The sequence below is a fragment of the Protopterus annectens genome, chromosome 5.part1 (genome assembly GCF_019279795.1).
Source record: "Protopterus annectens isolate FY-2018-M chromosome 5.part1, PAN1.0, whole genome shotgun sequence".
In the NCBI taxonomy this organism is placed as follows: Eukaryota; Metazoa; Chordata; order Ceratodontiformes; family Protopteridae; genus Protopterus; species Protopterus annectens.
Window position 1 is genome coordinate 658,788,816 of NC_056736.1, and position 19,087 is coordinate 658,807,902.

The 19,087-nt window shown below is 42.4% G+C and overlaps 1 protein-coding gene across 2 annotated transcripts in view; it reads right to left on the bottom strand.

The window, feature by feature from the left end:
* GTF3A (general transcription factor IIIA) overlaps positions 1-19,087 on the bottom strand; it is a 406,888-nt gene that overhangs the window by 330,515 nt on the left and 57,286 nt on the right. For both annotated transcript variants that reach the window (XM_044073277.1, XM_044073276.1), the window contains exons 2-4: positions 10,622-10,722; positions 8,066-8,159; positions 2,312-2,400 (exon numbers count right to left, since the gene is read on the bottom strand). In XM_044073277.1, the coding sequence (XP_043929212.1) occupies positions 2,312-2,400; positions 8,066-8,159; positions 10,622-10,722 (284 nt within the window). The remainder of the gene's footprint in view (positions 1-2,311; positions 2,401-8,065; positions 8,160-10,621; positions 10,723-19,087) is intronic.

Here is a 19,087-nt window from a genome sequence, read left to right on the forward strand (position 1 = left end):
CAGATGAGGATAGTGAGACAGTCATCCATGTGTTAAAATTAGACATCTAGGACAAATCAGAACAGAGAAAGTTGTGCAAGTTATGAGGCAGAGATTAATCATCAAATCACACTGATAAAGACTTGTTAGATGGAACCTGTAATGCAAGAACACAGTATAATTCAAAGGAAAAAGGAGAGTAGGAGACCGCCTCCATGGCCCCTGGAACAAAATTCATCCTCATGTCTTGGAGTACTTTTATATGGTGGTCCCAGTTTTCACCAAATCTCAAATGATACTAATATACTATACAAGATGCAGTCTATATGTATCATGTAGAGTCAGATTAAAAAAAAAACCCTGGGTGCACAGGTTCCAGGATAAAGTACCCAAACCTGGTGTGTGCACTGGTGCCAGAACTGGAAAAATATAGTGTAGAATCCGACACAAAAACATTGCAACAATGGGCTATAGAAAAGAAACATGGACATGGGAAAGTAAAAAAGATTGGATATGGTGCAATATTTATGCAAGGAAGGAAAACTTCTTTCCAAAAGATATTTGAAGAGAAACAGATAAAAGGCACCCATCTATGAAAAATCAAAATACAAAAAATAAGAAAACAATGGAAGCATGTAGAACAGAAGATTAGTAAGTTAGCAGCTAAACGAACTTGAAGTTATGCATTACCTGTAAAAGTAAAGGATTTGGGGGGGGTGTGCGCATGTGTGCGTCTCAGTGGGCACATGTGAGAGAGCCTCAGTGGGCATGCACATCTCAGTGTGCACATGTATGCATCTCGTGTGTGCATGCATCTCGTTGTGCGTACATCTCAGTGCGAGTCTGTGTGGGTGTAAGTGCACAATGCATCTCAGTGTGTGTCTCAGTGTGCATGCACGCATATCCCTTTTTGCGTTTGTCTCAAGTGTGTGCGTACTTAGTTTAGCAAAAGTATTCTAGGTGTCAAGCAGGAATGAAAATCAAACCAAGAGTTGCTAAAGTCAGACAGCAACTGAATGTGTCAAAAACAAAAAGAATACAAGAACTGAATGCGTCGAAAACAAAAAGAATACAAGAAGGATCAAATAAGGAAAGGAATGTGGAAAAGAAATCTTGTGGCAAAGTACAGAGATAACAACCTCATGCCCATTAGGATACAATGCAGGAATGGTTAAGGAGAGGTTAACGGATAAAAAAAAGAAGGCTAATGGTTGCCCTGGACAGTGGAATAGGTACACAGTTTAGAAAATCTAAACATGTGGGAAAGACAACTGCAGGTTCTGTAAAAACAGACGCACATCTTGTTGCTTGGTGCGATAGTCCATACCTCTCAACCTCAGGGCAAAAAATCTGGACAAAGCCTAAAATCATGAGGGACAAATTTTAAATACTGCTCTTACAAACTTAGAAAGTTGATAATAGTTTTTCTGAAGGATGTGGAGTCAAACAAATGTTAGTCGTTAATTCTATCCTCAGCTATTTGCCAGAAAAGCACAGATTTTAGGAGGAACACACCAAAAATGATGCAAAAATCTAGGCAGTGAGAAAATCTGTACAGTTGAGAGGTATGTGTGATCAGAGGGGGCTTGTATACTGAAAGGCATAATATGGCAAGACTGTTGCATTCAGGATAGCGCAAAAACTTTTGGCAGCAATGGAATCAGGATTACCCATTACCAACAGTTCAAAAAAGTAGACAGAAAAATCAGATCTAGTCCATAACAGACTAAAGTAGCATTAGGAGCAACAAACCTAATAAAATAATTTTCAGTCTTGCTTACATATGCTACCAATACATGTAACTTTGTATAAGAATTATACAAGTCAATTCTGGATCACTGTGGGTGCTGCAAAACAATACTAATTTTAGGAACTTTAAACTCTACCCAGACTTAGAAACTGTGCTCAAAGCGCTTGAAATTAGAGCAAAGTCAATGACTGCTTGGGACTGCAGTGCACTGCTTTGCAGAGTTCCTCCTTTCCTCAAGGTTATATAGGACTGGAATTTGCATCGCAGTGTGTTTTTGTGCGTGTCAGTGTGCACGTGTCTCACTGCGTGTGTCTCGGTCTTTACAAAAGACGTGGTCAGGGAAAAATTTTAACTAGGATACAGCAGTGGGGCCATCTACAACAAAGACTGATAATGAAATGAAGTCTGAGGACACGATTTAGAAGCCCAATAAAACAAATGAAGGGGAGAAATGCTGGAGTGAACCAATTATATTCAGCTGAAAGTCGAGTTCTCCTCCAAACTAACTAGACCATAAAGGACAGAAGTATGTGTCAGGATAGCAAACAGCAAATTTTAAGACCATTATTTAGTAACACTTACTTGAATGGCGGAATTTTGGTGTGCTCATACTGATGACTTTTGAGATGTTGGTGTTTCCTAAAAGATTTGTAACAATTTTCAAACTCACACTGTAAGACAAAAATATTCAATATCCTGTTGAGTTCTGTGTTGACAAGAAAGTAATGCAAAGACTTCATAAATGCTAATTATAACCAGGCTAAGTTAACAAGTTTTGACAGAGTAGGAATAATTTGTCAAACAGCAAATTAAACTAAAATCTGCTTCAGCCACCCACATTAGAAGGGAAACACAGATCTAACCCATCACTATTTTACCAAGGTCTTAAAAGGGTATGCATTTTATAGCAAAAAGTGTGCAGTGATGCCAAGATTGGTTTACTCATGACTGTTGCAGTCTTCTCACAAGGGCAAAGTGCAAGAGAAACTCCTCAGGAATAGGAAATTTCTAATGTAAAACCAAACAGTTTTACCATGCATTACTGTTACATGCAGTGAAGGTTTACTAGTTACATCAATCCTCCCCCTCTTCCCCCAAGTAACAGTTTGCATGCATTACCAAAATAAAACTGGACTTCATTGAAGTAAATCTGCTGACCTCATCTGTGCGATGATGCAATGTGAGGTTATCTACTTACCAGAACACTAGATCCTGGTTATCATTCTATGTCCATCTCAATAGCTGGGTCATACACTCTGAAGATGACCCAAGCAGACAATACAACAGATTCTCTCAAGTTCCTCTCCCCATAATCAGCAGGGCTAGCCACTCTATGTGAACACTGGCTCCAGAGGATAGTCACTGAAGTGATATCCTGATTCCTTGTGCCAAAATGGGAAAGGGGGTTGCGAATGAATGGGTATTGGTTCCTTAAGTTTACATACCCCCACAAGACCTATGCATAACTGGCACAGTATTTACAAGCTTCCTCTTCCTAGTAGAGACATAGGTGCAGGACTTGGATCAGTGGGTGGGAATTTACTCAATGTCTCACAAGTGAAACCAAGAACTCTGCTTCATGTGAATGGGAAGCCTGTTCCAGAGAAGAGGCAACCTCAGAGACAAACCTGTCCCTACAGCACATCCTATTTATGTTGTAGGAGATGTTTAAATTTCCCTGGACAGGGTGCTTCTGATGCAGTTTGTTTTGTGGATGTGCAACAGGTCCATTAAAGCTGGATCAGAAGAAGCTTTGTTGGCTAGGCAAAGGTAACTTTAACAGATTGTAGGAGACTGCGTACAAGGACACGACTTTCAGACAGTCCACATCGGACTTTTTGAAACCACGTGTTGTGAGGAACCTCTATGGATGTCATAACAGAAAGGCTTCCATGGTAACTGATTGTTGGGAAGTGAAAAGCAAACTTGTGCTATCAGAGGGGACTTAAAACACCAAGAGATGACAGATGGGAGGAGTGTGATTGGATGGTGGAGCTGTAGGATATTAGAACAGAATGCAGAAACCAAGAAAAATCTGGCATGAAGTTGTAGAATTATGGCAGTTGCCATGTATCCCAGTAAACAAAGGACCCCAAAAGACGAATTTTAAAGATGCTGGTGGATTTAGTATGAATAGCACTTCTTGTTCCTGCAATCAGAGAGGTCAGCCTTGAATAGAGAAGTCTGGTGATCTGGGAGGTCATACCTAAATGGCATCCAATGAACTTTCAAGATCGAAGTAGGTGGTAATTGATTTTTGTAGTTTATCAAGACTCCCAACAACTGAAACGAAGTCTCTTTTTGATTAAGGATTCACTTATTGTGACTGAAGAGTCAGGCATCTAAGCATGGGAATTAGCTGCAACCCTTGCAGTCCAAGATGTGCTGCTACAACTGCCACACACATGAATACCTGGGGGGGAGGGGGGGCTGTGGCTAGACCAAATGGCAGACTGGCACCCAGCTGAAAGTGTAGGTACTTTCTGGACTGTAGTGCAATCTTCATCTTGAAGGTCTACAGAACTATCCAGTTGTCCTTTCCCCAAAAGTAGTAGATGGGCTGCATAGTGACCATCTAGAAAGCGAAGGTTACATACATATCTCAATGCCAGAGCAGTGTTACGTCTTCTGCCAGTCTCAGCTGTGTCTAATACATCTGTATGGATCAGAGTGCGGCACTTCAATTAAGACTTTCTGCTCCAAGGCTCAGGTACCTTCTGAGAATGCAGTCATCCTGCCAGCCCTTCAGATAATTGTCTGAGTACAGCAAACTCTATCTATATCAAACTCCCTCCATCAGGTGTACATCAGCAGATTTGTTCAAGATCAGTGCAATCCATGCAAGTCCAGAAGAGTTGACAATTTAGAAGGGGGATGGGTGGCGGCAGGGTGGGTCGAGAGAGACCGAAGACAACATGGATTTAGCGTTATAATATATACTTCAGTATCCGATGCATTTTCTGTCCACCTCAACAACCAGGAGAGTGCCCCCAGCTACACAAAACCCCTATGAAGGACTATGGAAGGATCTTCCAGAGAATTGAAGAACTAAAAGCAGCCCTTTAGACTACAGATCAAATGTATACAGAGAAATAAAAAGTATGGACATAGACCATGTAGTGGCTGCACAAATGAACAGAAGCAGCTACAGCCCTAGTGCACTGAGCCTTTGGTTTGGTGGATTGATGCGGGCCTCCAGACAAACTACACGTTCAGACCACTGGACAGAGTATCCTTAGAAGGTTTGGAGCCCAACTTTAGAGTTCAAGGAGACAAAAAGCTGGTCATACTTCAGAGTGTCTTATGTATAAATGCATATAAATACATGCCCAACATCTAGAGTGTAAATAGTATTCAGCTTTGTTAGAATAACTAGGGGGAGGGGGGGAGCAGTGACACTAAACATCCTAGGATCTCTCAAAAGGTTGAATGTAACAAGAAAGGTCCTTTTAAAAGCTTTCAATAACCTGAAGGCAACAGGGGTAGGTTTGCCACATGAAAACCAAATATCAGCCAAATGGACCTTAAAATGTAGAGTAACCAGAATGGGGCCATTAGAATTTTGATAATGCAACAAGGTTTTTGTAAATACTATTATAAAGGGTGTTGGAAAGTAAGTATAGTGGAGACTTGGGGGGGGGGGCAGGCAAAAAGCTGCAGCGACTGAATATATGCACAGCCATTGAGGGACCACTTGAGATGCATCATGCTCCTGCTTCCCCAGGATGTGCATTGCTGTAAGACAGAACTGTGGGGACATCACACCCCCATGGCCTCTGGACACAGGAGACAGGATATGGTTCTTTTTCTTGTACCATACCACAGGTCATGTCAGTCTGGATCAAAAAGTCACACATTAGGGGAGGCAGTTGTGAAAACCCTCCACTACCAGGAGGACCACTCGCATCTCCAAAACTGTGATGTGCAGATGGCCCTTGAGTGGGAATCGGGCTCCTTGAACTGGCTTCCACTCACAATACACTCCCACCCCCAGGAGTGAGGAAAAAAAAACAAAAGTGTGATCTCCATGACTGTGGGCTAGGGAACAAATTGACACCTTAAGGAGACATGATTTCAGCCAACAAAAGATGCGACAAACCATGGTAAGATGCATGGATAAATTCAGTCCACTGTGGTCTGGACAACTCACCCAATGAAATAGTCTACTAGAGAACCCTCAGGTAGAAGCCTATGAATGAGATTATTGAAGTGGCCATCAGGTAAAGGCAGAGAACTAAAGAAGGTGGTGGCCTCTGAAGCAGAAGGATTTGACAGGTCTGAAGATGTAGGGACAACACCTTGAAAGAGGTGGCCTCTGAAGCAGAAGGATTTGACAGGTCTGAAGATGTAGGGACAACACCTTGAAAGAGGAAGCTTAGCAATCTGTATAGTCATTCTTAGACAGCAGCCAAAACTCCAGGACAGAGATGGATTCCAGGTAGATCTGTCACATATGACCCAAAGAGGCACAAGCAGAGCATGGAGTCTCTTGCATGAACCAGCATTGCCCTTGAAGTCCCCATTAGAAGCCAGTTGCAAGTAGTCCTGGAATACATGCAGCTTGAGCCAATTTGCTACCATTGCCGTGCATTTGAACACCTTGGGGGGGGGGGGGGGGGTGACACCAAAGACAGTGCTCAGAACTGGTAGAAACTGGCTCTCAGCCAGAAGTGCTGGAACATCTTGGAATATCTTGCAATCATTAAGTGGTAATAAGCATCCTTTAGGTCCACCAAGCCCATCCAATCATCCATCCTCTTGTGGAGATGTTCTGGATGGTAAAGATGCAATCCATTCTCTTGTCTGTTTGATGAATATATTTAACTTGGGTCCAAAATGGGCACAAGGTCCTTGACTTTTTGGCATCAAAAAGAATCGAATAAAACCAAGATCCTCTCTAGTCTGGTGGGACCTACTGGATGACTTGTGTGCAGTTTTCGAATCTCTGCTACTGCTTCTCTTTGCTGATGGGATGGAATGCCTGGAAGAGATCTTTGACAAAGCTGGTGTAAACTGAAAGGGGATGGTACAGCCTCTGGAAAAGTCTCAATACTCAATCATCCAAGTGTGATGGCCTCCTAACCTTGAGGGTTGAGAGGCAAGCACTCCAATCGCTACCACAGTGAAGCGGTCTGACAGACATTTAGGAGCAGTGGAAGGAGAACTTATTGGAGAAATGTTCCCCAAAGCCCTGACTTTGCAGACTGCCAATGGGCAGCATCCACTGAAGTTACCCCCCCATCATGGGAGGGGGGGGGTCTTCTGAAGATTCCTCAACAAGCTGCTGCTACTTCAGAACAAAAGCAGTCTCCCCCCACGGTTGCACAAAAAGGTCCTTGGTGGGGTGGAAAAGCCAATTCCCATGACAAACCTCTTGCCACCCTGTTCACTCCTTGTCAGGGAGTCCATAACAGAGGAATGTGGACCCATCAAATACGGGCATTAAGAAAAGACGCCTTGAACTCCACAAAATTACTCAAAATGCATCCAAGCAACTCAGTGAATTACAATGCTAGTGCCAGCTGCCAGAGCCACATCCACTGCACTGGCTATAAGACACACTGATATATTGGTATAAACATGGTGGCCTACCGAGCCTCCAAGGACTTCAGACCATCAGTTGAGACTACACTACACTGAGAGTTCCTTGATCAAATTCCTCTGAAGCCTAGTCAGATGTGCCTTAAAGTTCAGTACAGAGCGGGCAAATGTGGCTGAAGCATACGTGCTCTCACCAATGCTCATGATGCTCTCCTCAAAGTGCTTTTGTGGTGGCTGCAGCAGCAATGACATTGGCTGCAGAACTGTTGCTCCAGTAAGGCCCATCAATGGGTGGCACTAAGATTGTCAGGCTTCTGCAGAACTGGATCCACCACGTTGTGATCTCTCCATGACTTTCTGGAGAAAACTGGTGTACATCAAGAGGGGGTACCACCTAAGACATGGATAGGCTCACACCAGAGACCAAGAAAAAAATGGCTCCTCAGGAGAAGGGACTTGGTGGTCTCACAGATACTGGAAAGTTTGTGTGGGTCAAGTGTCAAGCATGGGGTGCAAGTCTTAAGTTATGGGGAGAAAGACCCAGAAAAACTGCTCATTCCAAGCTGGGCAACAATCCCAAGAAAGTCATTGTATTTTGGATAGGTACCCATACTTGTGCATCATTACCTTTCCTTTAGTTTTTCTACTTTTGCTAAACCAAACTAGCTCTAAAAACAGACCCAGTTCACTTCTTAGTTACAATACTCCCTTAATCCTCTCCCAGAGCAATCTGCATGGCTGAAAACTGCATTCACAAAGCAAAAAATGTACAAGTGCTTAATTCTCTTCACTTACTACATATGGTCGTCTGTTTTCATGAATACGTTCAGCATGTTTTTTTAAATTTGATTTAGTTGTGAAAGCTTCAGTACAGCCACGGGCATTGCATCTGCAGAGATACAAATACAGATCAATCACAGAACTGAAATGAAATCTGCTATAATGTATACATTATGCATTCACACACACAAACACACAAGGTGTATTATATACATGTACGCGTATATTTAAAAGCATGAAATCTGATCCTTCCAACTGAGGTAGGCACTGCACTTACTCCCCTCCACTGTTATGGTCAGAAAGCTAGACTAGATAGGAGCAAGCTAAGCTAAGTAACATTTTCTGCAGTTCCAACATATACAATCTGCACATTCTTCTTCAAATGCTCAATTTGCTTCCTTGGTACAAAAAGCAAAAAAACACAAAATGCCCGAGTAAATCCTACATTTCCCCCCAAATATAGTTCCGATTCCAAGTGACTTACTGTATTTTCAGTGTACTGCATCTTTTCTTGTCAGGCTCCAGTGAAAATGTTTGCAGCCCAGATGGCCTTCCTGGTCAACATAAAATAAAATTCCACAATGCTGCATGCAAAGTGGGTTTTTTTTTTCCATAAGGAGCGGGCACCAGAACTTAGGAGTAAGATATTGTACTACCCATGAAAGTGGTCTGCTGCATCATCAAACCAACAGGCGACCAAAAGCTGTGGGTTATGCAAGTCCTTGATGCAGCTCAGTTGTTCGTAGTGTGCTAACCCAGTCCCTTATGATGAGCGACAATCGGAAAACAAATGTATGACAAAAAGGGAACACTGGTATTGTCATGACATGCCAGCATTCTATACACTTGGCCCCATTTAAGAAAAAGCCAGTGTCCTACCTACAGGAGTAGCTCTGATCTGCAGTCTCTTGACACAAAAATGTAGACTACAGAACTGGATTATCTTTATTAAACATCTTCCAGAGCTGGCACAATAGGTGTAAAATGATGGATATCTGCTAGTATAATATCTCATTTCAGGGGGAACATAAACCTGTTCCCAAAAAAAATACCCAATGTAACCTGGAAAAAAGAGAACATTACTTCAAAAGGAGGTGGAGAAGACCAAGTTTCCTCAAATAAGAGATATGGACATAGGAATCTACAGGAGGAAGAGAAGCCCAGTCTGTCCATGTCATAATCCTGATAAATTTTCCACAGGAATTTCTTTACTGACATTGCCCTCAATTAAGGAATTTCTTTACTGATATTGCCCTCAATTAAGGATTTCAAACCACAATGACTAATATCCAGGCAATTATTACAGGCTGAGGGAAGAAAACAGGTACCATATATGTCTTCAGATGACCAATGTCTAACCTGTTTTTTTCTATGCAGGTAACACCCTACAAAAGGGCTAGTTAAGACATGGCACTATAGACTGGTCAAGTGATGGCACTTCAGGCTTGAGGTCTCTTTCCCAGATTACCCAAGTATCCCTCAGAGCACTTCTCAAACTAGAGGATTGTTCTATGCCCAAATTAGATAATGAAACTGATTAACAGAAAGTGGATGACCTTAACCCCTCTCTCCCCAACCAAATGAGGAGTCTCCAATGCAAAATGTGGCTAATTACCAGTCCAGGGTGGCTGAAAGGACTACAACCAGAGGAACCTGGAGAAGGAAGCGAGTAGTCTGAGGAACAGTTGGCCACCAAGGGAAACCCTAAAATCCTGTCAGAAATCAGAGATAAAAGCACTTGCCTACAATGCACCCTGAAAGAAAATAAGTTAAACTGTAAATAAAAATTTTTTTTAGCCCATTTAAAGATTTTAAAAACACGTCCTGATCCTTAAATACACACAACTACATCAAATGTTTACGTAAACAGTACACTTTTATACACAATAGCTCCCAAATCAAAAAATTTAATTTATGGCTTAAAACAGCAGTCCCAGACAGGAAATTTCTGATATTACTTAATACTGGGATTCCTACAGGGGGAATACGGTTTCCTTTACTAAAAAAAGGTAATAGCATTTTCCTAAAAGGGCAACAAATTCTAAGGGTTTTCCTGTGGGGACCTTTCTGCGAGAAAAGCTTGAAGGCAGACTGCTGCTTCTGTGAAGCCTCAGAGCTGCTTACTCTCGAGCCAACGTGCATGTACAGAAGTGGTCTTCACTCTGACTGCAGATTTCCTTCCAAGGGGCTGTCCAATCAGCAAAGTAAGATATGGGAGGCAAACTTTCCTTCTACTGGAAAGGATGACAAACATGTGAAGTAAAAATGGACCCCAATACAGATCCTTTTACTCCCCCTTTAATAATGGGCATACATCATTGTCCAACTGAACTTTCAATGTTAAATGTCAAGTCCTTAAAGCTAGTTAAAGCTAAATCTGAAACAGTGTCTTGGCCAATACTTTTCCGCAAGGGCTGGGACTAATTTTTTTAAGAGAAGGAGAGCATATCTGCCTGCTAGTTCACTTATCCCTTCATTAAACAGGAATGGCGTGCCATGGTCATTGACCTTTAAACAGAATGAGGAGCTAGACATACAGTTGCACAGCAGCATAATGAGGGAGATACTTACCGAAATGGCTTTTCTCCTTCATGTATGAGGCAATGTCGCCTAAGGTGGCAAGCTCTCGTGAAGCCTTTACCACAACCTTCATGTTCACATACAAACAGCTTCTGTTAAAAAAAAAAAAAAAAAAAAAAAAAAAGGACAAGTTAGAAAAAGGCTACCTAAGAATGTGGCACACTACTGAAAAAACATGCACTAGGTTCTAGGAATCTATGCATTGCGATAGATCAAACTTTAAAGTAAATGCAACTATAACTTGCACAAGTGAGAGAGAAACTATTTTATCCAAATTATGCAAGGCATAGCTCCTATAACCAAATTTCTGCAATGGAATAATCTGCTTCAGAATCAGTGGAAATACCAGTTTTTTACACAGCAACACTGGATTTTAAAGTGCTCAAATCAATAACTACTTACCACAATGAGTTCACCAATATACTACTGGTTACCTACAGCTCTGGCTCATACACGACTGATGCTACACAAGACAGCTCAATGCATTTTTTACCCAGGTCACCAATGTCGCCTCTTCCTCATAATGTACTAAACTTCCCATCAAGACAAAGTTACATACTTAACATAACACTGTAACCTCTTCTTTTAGTCAGTCTAATACAAATGTTGGCTTAGACCTCGTCGGAGACCTACAAGTACCAGCATAGCTAGTGCTCCACCCTGATCTCCTCAAACCTTTCCCTTCCACAATGCACCTCTCCTCTCTAGACAAGTTCCCCCAAATCATGTTTGCTAAAAAAACCTCCTTCAGTATCCTCAAAAAGGACGAGGCCAGTGAATGGTGGGAGGGTTGTCATATCAGCTGTACAAGAATGAAAGGATCCAGCATTATGGCACATGCACAACTTCCATATAATCCTCAGTCTGTCTATCCGATCTGACTGTTGGGTCAGAATCCCCAGCTACTGGTGGGAATCCCGGGTGGTATGGCAAGAGCCTTTTGAGGCTGGAGGCATGAAAAGGAAGTCTTGGATCTAGTTAAACTTGCAGCGTTTAGAAAAAGTTAGGCAACATCGACCAAGTTGCCACAGTACAAATATCAATGGAAGAACTCTGTAGATGTAGCTACAGAACATGTGAAGTGATTCTTGGTTTACCAACAAGGTACTTTTCCCTGGTCTGTTTGGAGTGGGAGGGGGGTGGGGGGCTGAGAGTCCTTCCCATCTCCTGTACTGCAATGTAAATACCACAGTTGCATGAGAACACCCACGGTATTAAGTGTGTACTACCCTTTATTGGAATAACTAGGAAAAGAATACTGGGATATTGACAGATGTCCTTGTGAAAAATAAGGTGTGGCCCGAGTGATAACAGCATGTAGTTTGGAAATTCTTCTGGCCAATGTAATGGCCACAAAGAAGACAGTTTTCACAAAGAAATTTCAAAAATCACAAAGGAGCTGGCTCAAAGAGTCGAAGTTAAACTTTCCAGCACTAAAAGTACAGTTGTACAAGTTGCACTTCCCACGACTGTAGATGCGCAAAATCCTCACTGCTGCAGTAGCATTATGGATGTTAAGGGTTGTTTCCTGCCCAGGAAAAAACTGCCAGCTTCACAAGGCTCTGGCTACCTCCCACAACTTCGGTCTGGCTACTGACAGCCTAGAAGACGGAAACCTACAGTCAGAGTGAAAAAATTCTTTAGGACTTTCTTCCCATCCAGACAAGAAGCTGTAAACAAACACTGCTCATACTTTCAGTCAGTCAGTCAGAATAAACTAACATACAAGCCTGACAATTCAAAAGTCAGGAAATCAAAGCTGCAGAAACATACCCCCCCCCATACTTAATCTTCCCAACCTTGTCAGAAAGACTAGGATTGCAAGTAACTAAATCTTTAGCAGCAGTAGGTTTAGCTAAAGCTATAACTTCTGGGTCAGGTTTGAAAGAGTGTAAAGTCAAAGCCAAAAAAGTGAACTTCACTGTCAGACTTGACACAGCAGTGCAAACTGAACAAAATTTCATTTCTCCAGACTCCATGTGCAAAACAGCACAAGAAGCACTACAACAGACATTGCTACATCACAGCAAACCATTATAGATGCAACACCCAAAACATTTTACATATCTAAAAACAGTACATTATTGCACAGAATTCCAATAGTTATCAGTATTGCACAAGCCTAGTTTTGCATTGGTTGGTTTATTGCACCAACTGAGCTGAGACTAGGCATTTGAGCTACTGCACAAAAATACAAGTTCTCATCAACACAGGTATCTGCTATATCTGATGGCCATCATGCATGTTTAGCAGAGTTGAGTAGCGAGATGGCCTGTGGAAAGAAGCTCTTACTGAATCTGGCAGTTTTGTACTGCACATTGCCAGAGCAGTTGCCAAATGATAGGAAGTAAAAACAAACAGTCCATGGGTGGGGTGAGCGAAGTCCCTGACTTTTAGTGGCACTGGCGACACAGACAAATATAGGTCTTTAATAGATGGAAAGAGTGGTCCTATTTGTCTGCTTTCACCACCCTTTGGAGAGATTTCAGATCCGAAGCACAGCAGTTTCCATACCACACCAAAAGACCGTTTCACAAGGTGCTTTCTGTAGTGCCCCTGTAGAAGGTTGTCAGAAAGTACAGTTGTGTACACTTACCATAAATGTAGATGTTACACGGTATTCACTGTTGCAGTCATTACATTTGGGTTATCTGCCTGCAGGTAGCCCTCAGCCGGCCTGAATATCAAAGTCTTGGGTCCTGCGTCAGATGCTCTCTCATCTTCCATGACATCAGGGGTCCTGCGTCAGATGCTCTCTCATCTTCCATGACATCAGGGGTATAAAGCATACAGCCAACGTCATTACAATCAGTTTCTTGCCCCAGATGTCCAGTGCCCCCATAAGGGAAGCAATTATACATATATAAAAAAGGTTACACCGCCAACAAAAAGCAAATACACTAAACAAGAAAGTTATAGCTAAGAGAAGTCAGGGGGCTGGACGGAAGGTAACCAGGACTGCAACAGTGAATACACTCAAACATCTACATTTATGATAAGTGTACACAACTGTACTATGTTCATGTTTCACTGTTGCAGTCATTACATTTGGGTAGATTCCCAAAGCCAAGTCAGGGAGGAAGGTAGAGAGCATTAGGACCAGCTATTAAGCCCTGCAAGACTGCAGTGGCAAAACCAGCTCTGGATTTAGAAAACAGGCAAGTGGTAATTCTTGGTGAAGGTATTTACAGAACTCCAGGAAGCAGCTTCTAGGATGCCCCTGGTAGGGACACCTCTGAGAAAGGCTGTAGAGGTAGATGTAGCCCTGGTGGAATGTGATCTTATCCCCTGAGGGGTAGGTTTTCCAGGTTGCTTATAGCAGAAAAGAATGCAATGGCCTATCCACTTAGAAATGGTTTGCTTTGAAATGGCCTTCCCCTCTGCCCCTGCAGCAAAGGCAACTACCAGCTGTTCAGTTTTTCTGAGAGGCTTAGTCCTGTCCAAATAAAATCTTAGTGGTCGGTGCATGTTCAAAGAGTGCAGTATTCATTCTCCTTTGTTCTGTGGATTCGGAAAAAAGGTAGGCAAAGGAATGGACTGATTAAGGGCCACACTGGACACCACCTTGTGCATAAAGGATTGGTACTGAGGGACACCCTGTCAGCATGAAGATGAAGGGCACCACTGCCATGAAGGCCTGAAGTACAGACACTCTTCTTGCTAAAGTGATGGCTAGAAGGAAAGAAGTTTTCCAAGAAAGGAATTTCAACTCTGCAGTTGCAGCTGGCTCAAAAGGAGGTAGAGTAAGTTTTTCCAATACAAAGTTAAGGTCCCAGGCTGGAGTAGGGGCTCTCCTGGGTGGTCTTAAAATTAGCTCCTCTAAGGAATTGTTTCAGCAGAGGGTGAGAGAAGAGTGATGACTCGGTATTATAAGTGTGCTGAAATGGCGGAGGCATGAATTTTTATTGATGAGAAGGAAAGGCCCTTGTGCAGCATCTGTTAAAGTATTGAAGAATATGCGGTAAGCTAGGCACTGTTGTGCTAATCCCTTGAGTTTGGCTCCAGGCACAGTATCTTTTCCACCTCCTGGCCTCCAGAATGATATCTAGCACCTGCTTAGTGAGTGATGCTATTGGGAGAGCTGAGGGGAATTAGCCAGGTTGCAAGGTTCAGGGTTTGAATGTGGGGGTGCAGAATCTGGCCCTCCTGCTGGGACAGCAGGGAAGGGGGTCTGAGGCAGGTGACATGGATCCAGCAGTGACATACTGCGCAAGAGGGAGTACCAGTGTTGGCATGGCCAGTCTGGTGCAATCAGTATTGTCCTGGGTTTGTTTTGTTCGGCGGCAGAGGGGGAAAAGCATAAACTAAGAGGCTTTCCAAGGTGAAGGACAAAGCATCCACTTTCCAAGCTTGGCTGTGGGGAGTCCCTGGCAGAAATTGAGCTTGTAGGTGCACTTGGTAGCTCAATGTTGTGTTCCAGAGCCATGGCTAGTCTGCAGAGAGGATATGAGTGGGTTCCCCCCACTTGTATATGTACCACATAACAGTGGTGTTGTCAGTCTTTACCAATAATGATCCTGGAAGAATGTGGTCCTTGAAGGCAGTCAGTGAATTCTTTACAGCTAACATTTCTTTTTGATTGATATGCAGGTGCATCCGACTCTGGTTCCATTTGCCCTGCCAAGTGAGCCCCCCTGAAAGCACCTCACTGAATACCGGCGACTAGCTTAATGGAAGTGTTGTAGGCAGCTTTGGACCTATGCGGTCTATCTTTACGTTTTTCGGAATGTCGGTAGTTGGATGGCTTACTGAAGCCATTTCTGGATAATTAAACAGAGCACCGAAATGAGGTTTGCTGCAAAAAATGGACAGATGACAGAGGATTGAATAAGGCACAGAACCAACAGCAAGGGAAATCATGGTCTGGGCCTAAACAAGGAATGCAGTACAAATGAAAATCTTGAGTATTTGTTTTCCACAGGTAATCCAGTGTTCAGTAAAGTTAAATTGTTTTAGAGCAAGAAAAAGGATCCCCAACGGGGTAGCTTTTTTGAAGACTTCGGTTCTGAAACTCGAAAACGAAAATTTCAGGAGTCTGCGGACCGGCACTTGCGAACAGCTTCTGCTTCGGGCACCGCATGGCAAGAAAGACTGATTGCTTCAGCTGCATGCTTTATACCCCTGACTACTAGGTGTCATGGAAGAGGAGATCACATTCGACACAGGACCAAAGACTGATATTCAGGCTGGCGGAGGCCTACCTGCAAGCAGATAACCCAAATGTAATGCCTGCAACAGTGAAACACGAAGATCTGGAGGTGGACAGTTTGCTCTTCTCATTCTTCACAGAAAATGGAAGATCCTGCTGCATCTGCTTGACAATGGAATTTGCATTTATGGACCATGAGAAATCCTCCACTATATGTACCCCCAAGAACATGGTGCTTTTTACCCTTTCCACTGTTTCTCTGTGGACTGAGAGAGAGGAGGGTGCAGATCATGGTTCCTTCTGAAGTAGTTATCTTCTTGGTCCTGTTCACTTAAGTGCCAAGTTGTTGTCGCACCACACAATCAGTTGGTTAACCTTTTGGTAGGCTATTTCATCATCATCATTTCTAAAGGAACTCAAATGTCGTGTCACCTGCAAACAACTGCACACAACCCTGTGGTGCCAGAGTGTTCATAATGACGCTGCTCTTGCTAATGCATACTGTCTGGGGTCTCCCTATAAGAAAGTCTAGTATCTAATTGTAGAGGGATGTTGATACCCAGTTGAACCAGTTTGTCAGATGCTGCTGAAAGCAGAGCTGAAGTACATAAATAGCATACGCCCATAGCTGCAATTTGTTTTACAGGTGGGCCAGAAATAAGTGAAGTGCCAATGAAATAGCATCTACCATGGAGCAATTAGATTGGTATACAAATTGGAGTAGATCAAAAGTTGCAGGAAATCTTGATGTTATATAGTCCTTGACCAGCATTTCAAAGCACTCCATTACAGCAGAGGTAGTCCTAGAGGCTTGATGGCGGAGACTTCTTGGGCAATGGTATGTTAGCTGTTTTTCTTTACCCTGCATAAGGTCCTCCTATCAGCTGCGTTGAGACAGAGCACTTCATTGTCCTGGCTGGTAGAGACGTGTTCTTTTCCTCAAAACTGCTAAAAATATGTCGAACTTGAGAAATTTAGTGGTGTCATTGCACTGAGATGAAGGCCCATAGCCTGTTCTGGATTGAATTCCTTGTCAGACATGTGGAATCTTTTAGGCCTGTGAAGCTATTCTGAAATTTCTGTCCACAGGCACATTTGGCATATCTCACACCCCTATTTAGATTCACTCTGGCTAACCTAAGTGCATCCTTATCCCCCAACTTAAAGGTGGCATTGCATGCTCTTAGCTCTTACACCCCACTTGTAAGAAAGGGTTTCTGCTTGACCTATACGGTGATATTCTTCCATACACCGATATATATCCCATTACAAACTCTGTATACTCATCTAGGCTGATGTACTGTTTTAGTGGCCACTTCTTTTAACCTGTTCCAATCTGTGTTTTGGAAACAATCTTGGAGGGCTGAGACTGCTCCCTCTGGCCATATCCTTAATCATTTCTTGGATGGCGTCCCCTCAGGTTAATGGTCAATATGCTGGAGCTAGCATTAGAGAGATAGTCCAAGTTTCCCCAAGTGTGGGTGAGGCACTGCCTTAAATGCTACACAGAATGGTAAACAGCTTATCCAATATGTTTTCATCCCTAGTTGCAAAATCCACGTACTGATAGTAATGTGGTAGAATTGACTTCAGGCTGAACTTGTCGAAGTCTCCCTCCAATACGGGAGCATGGTCCAGATTCTGGTTTTGCAATTCACTGATCAGCTGGTATAGTGTTACCAGTGCTAGATTTATATTTGCACTGGAAGGAATGTATATAGCTGTGACACTAACCCCATTAAATTCCCCAGGCAAGTAGAATGGTCTACATTTTAGCAACATGTACTCTACATTTTCAGAGCAGTAAGTGGAGACCATCTTGCAGTTGGAATACCAGTTACTGTTGACATAAATACAGATGACTCCTCCCAAAGATTTCTCACCAAGAGTCTGGGATCTGTTCTCAAAATTATAGTCCCTCTACATAAACTGCACTATTAATGCTGGAATTTAGCCAGGTCTCTCTGAAGATAAGCACACAACAGTTTCTCACCTTGCTTTGAGTGGTCATCTCTAGCATTAAGGAATTCATTTGTTTTTTCAAGGAGCAAATGTTTGCCACCAAAATAGATGGAAGCACAGGCTTGTAGGGGGTAGATTTTAATTTGACAGTGATTCCAGCCCAGGATCCATGTTTTCATAATCTTTCACATCTTTCATCTTCTCCTCCTTCTGTAACTAGTAAAAGTTGACTTTGCTTGCACATAGCACTTCAAATGATGTTTGAGCAGGATTCCTAACTTGTAGAGTTCATAGTATGTGTTGTAGTGCCTCAGTAACTCAGGAAGCCCTTCAAATGGAGAGCTTAATAGTCCCAAGTTCTAGCAGAGTATCTCCGCTATAATTTAGTTTTACAACTGTATTTTTCATCCAATCCTGTTCCTTCCTTTAATTTAGGCACAAAAGTAAGCACATACTGCACCTTTTCCTGATGAGCCAGAGCAGCCGCAGCCACAATGGGTATATATGATATATATATATATATATATATATATATATATATATATATATATATATATATATATATATATATATATATGATATATATGAGAAAAACTCTATTGGCATTTACAGGGACAGCAGGCTGGCTATCAGGAAAACTGCAGGCAGTGACAGCATCCATTTCTCCAGTTCTGCCAGCTTTGGAGGATGGTTCTGAAATTTCAATAAAATCACTCAAACTGAAAACCCTCTGTTTTCCCAAGGCAAACACTGGCACATCATGGAAATAATCTATCCTTGCGACTGTTACTCAAGCAGAAACTGAGCTCTCAACTGGAAAACTCTGAGAAAAAAAAAAAACAGCATCTCTCCCTTTACCATTCAGCCAGATTAAGAATAACAAACTCTTCAGGAAAAAAAGGTAACCCTCTTTACCAGAAACCACCTTTAAGAAGGATCAATAGCCCAAATTAAATTGGGCCTCGGGCCCAATAAGAGTAAATGTGAAGAGTAGACACATTTAGTTTTTGTTTTCTTTTTGACAGGAAAATAGATGCAACAGTGTTATCGGCAGCAGCAGCTACCCCATGGGTGGACACAACATTCTGACCAAACAGGAGGTCTCAGCCATTCCCTCTTCAAAAACTAAGTGCCGCTCTCCCTGGCAAATTCCAAGTTGGCTGCGCACTAAACAGGAGCTTAATTTCAACTCTCCAAGTATGAAAATCCAGTAATGAAGAATCCCATAGTTTTGCAAAATGCAGTTCAAGCTTCAGTATTGGAACAATACATTACTTGCAGTAATTTAAAAGAAGAATGAAATCCAATGTTCTTTTGAGGACTAAAACAAATGAAAACAGTGAAGG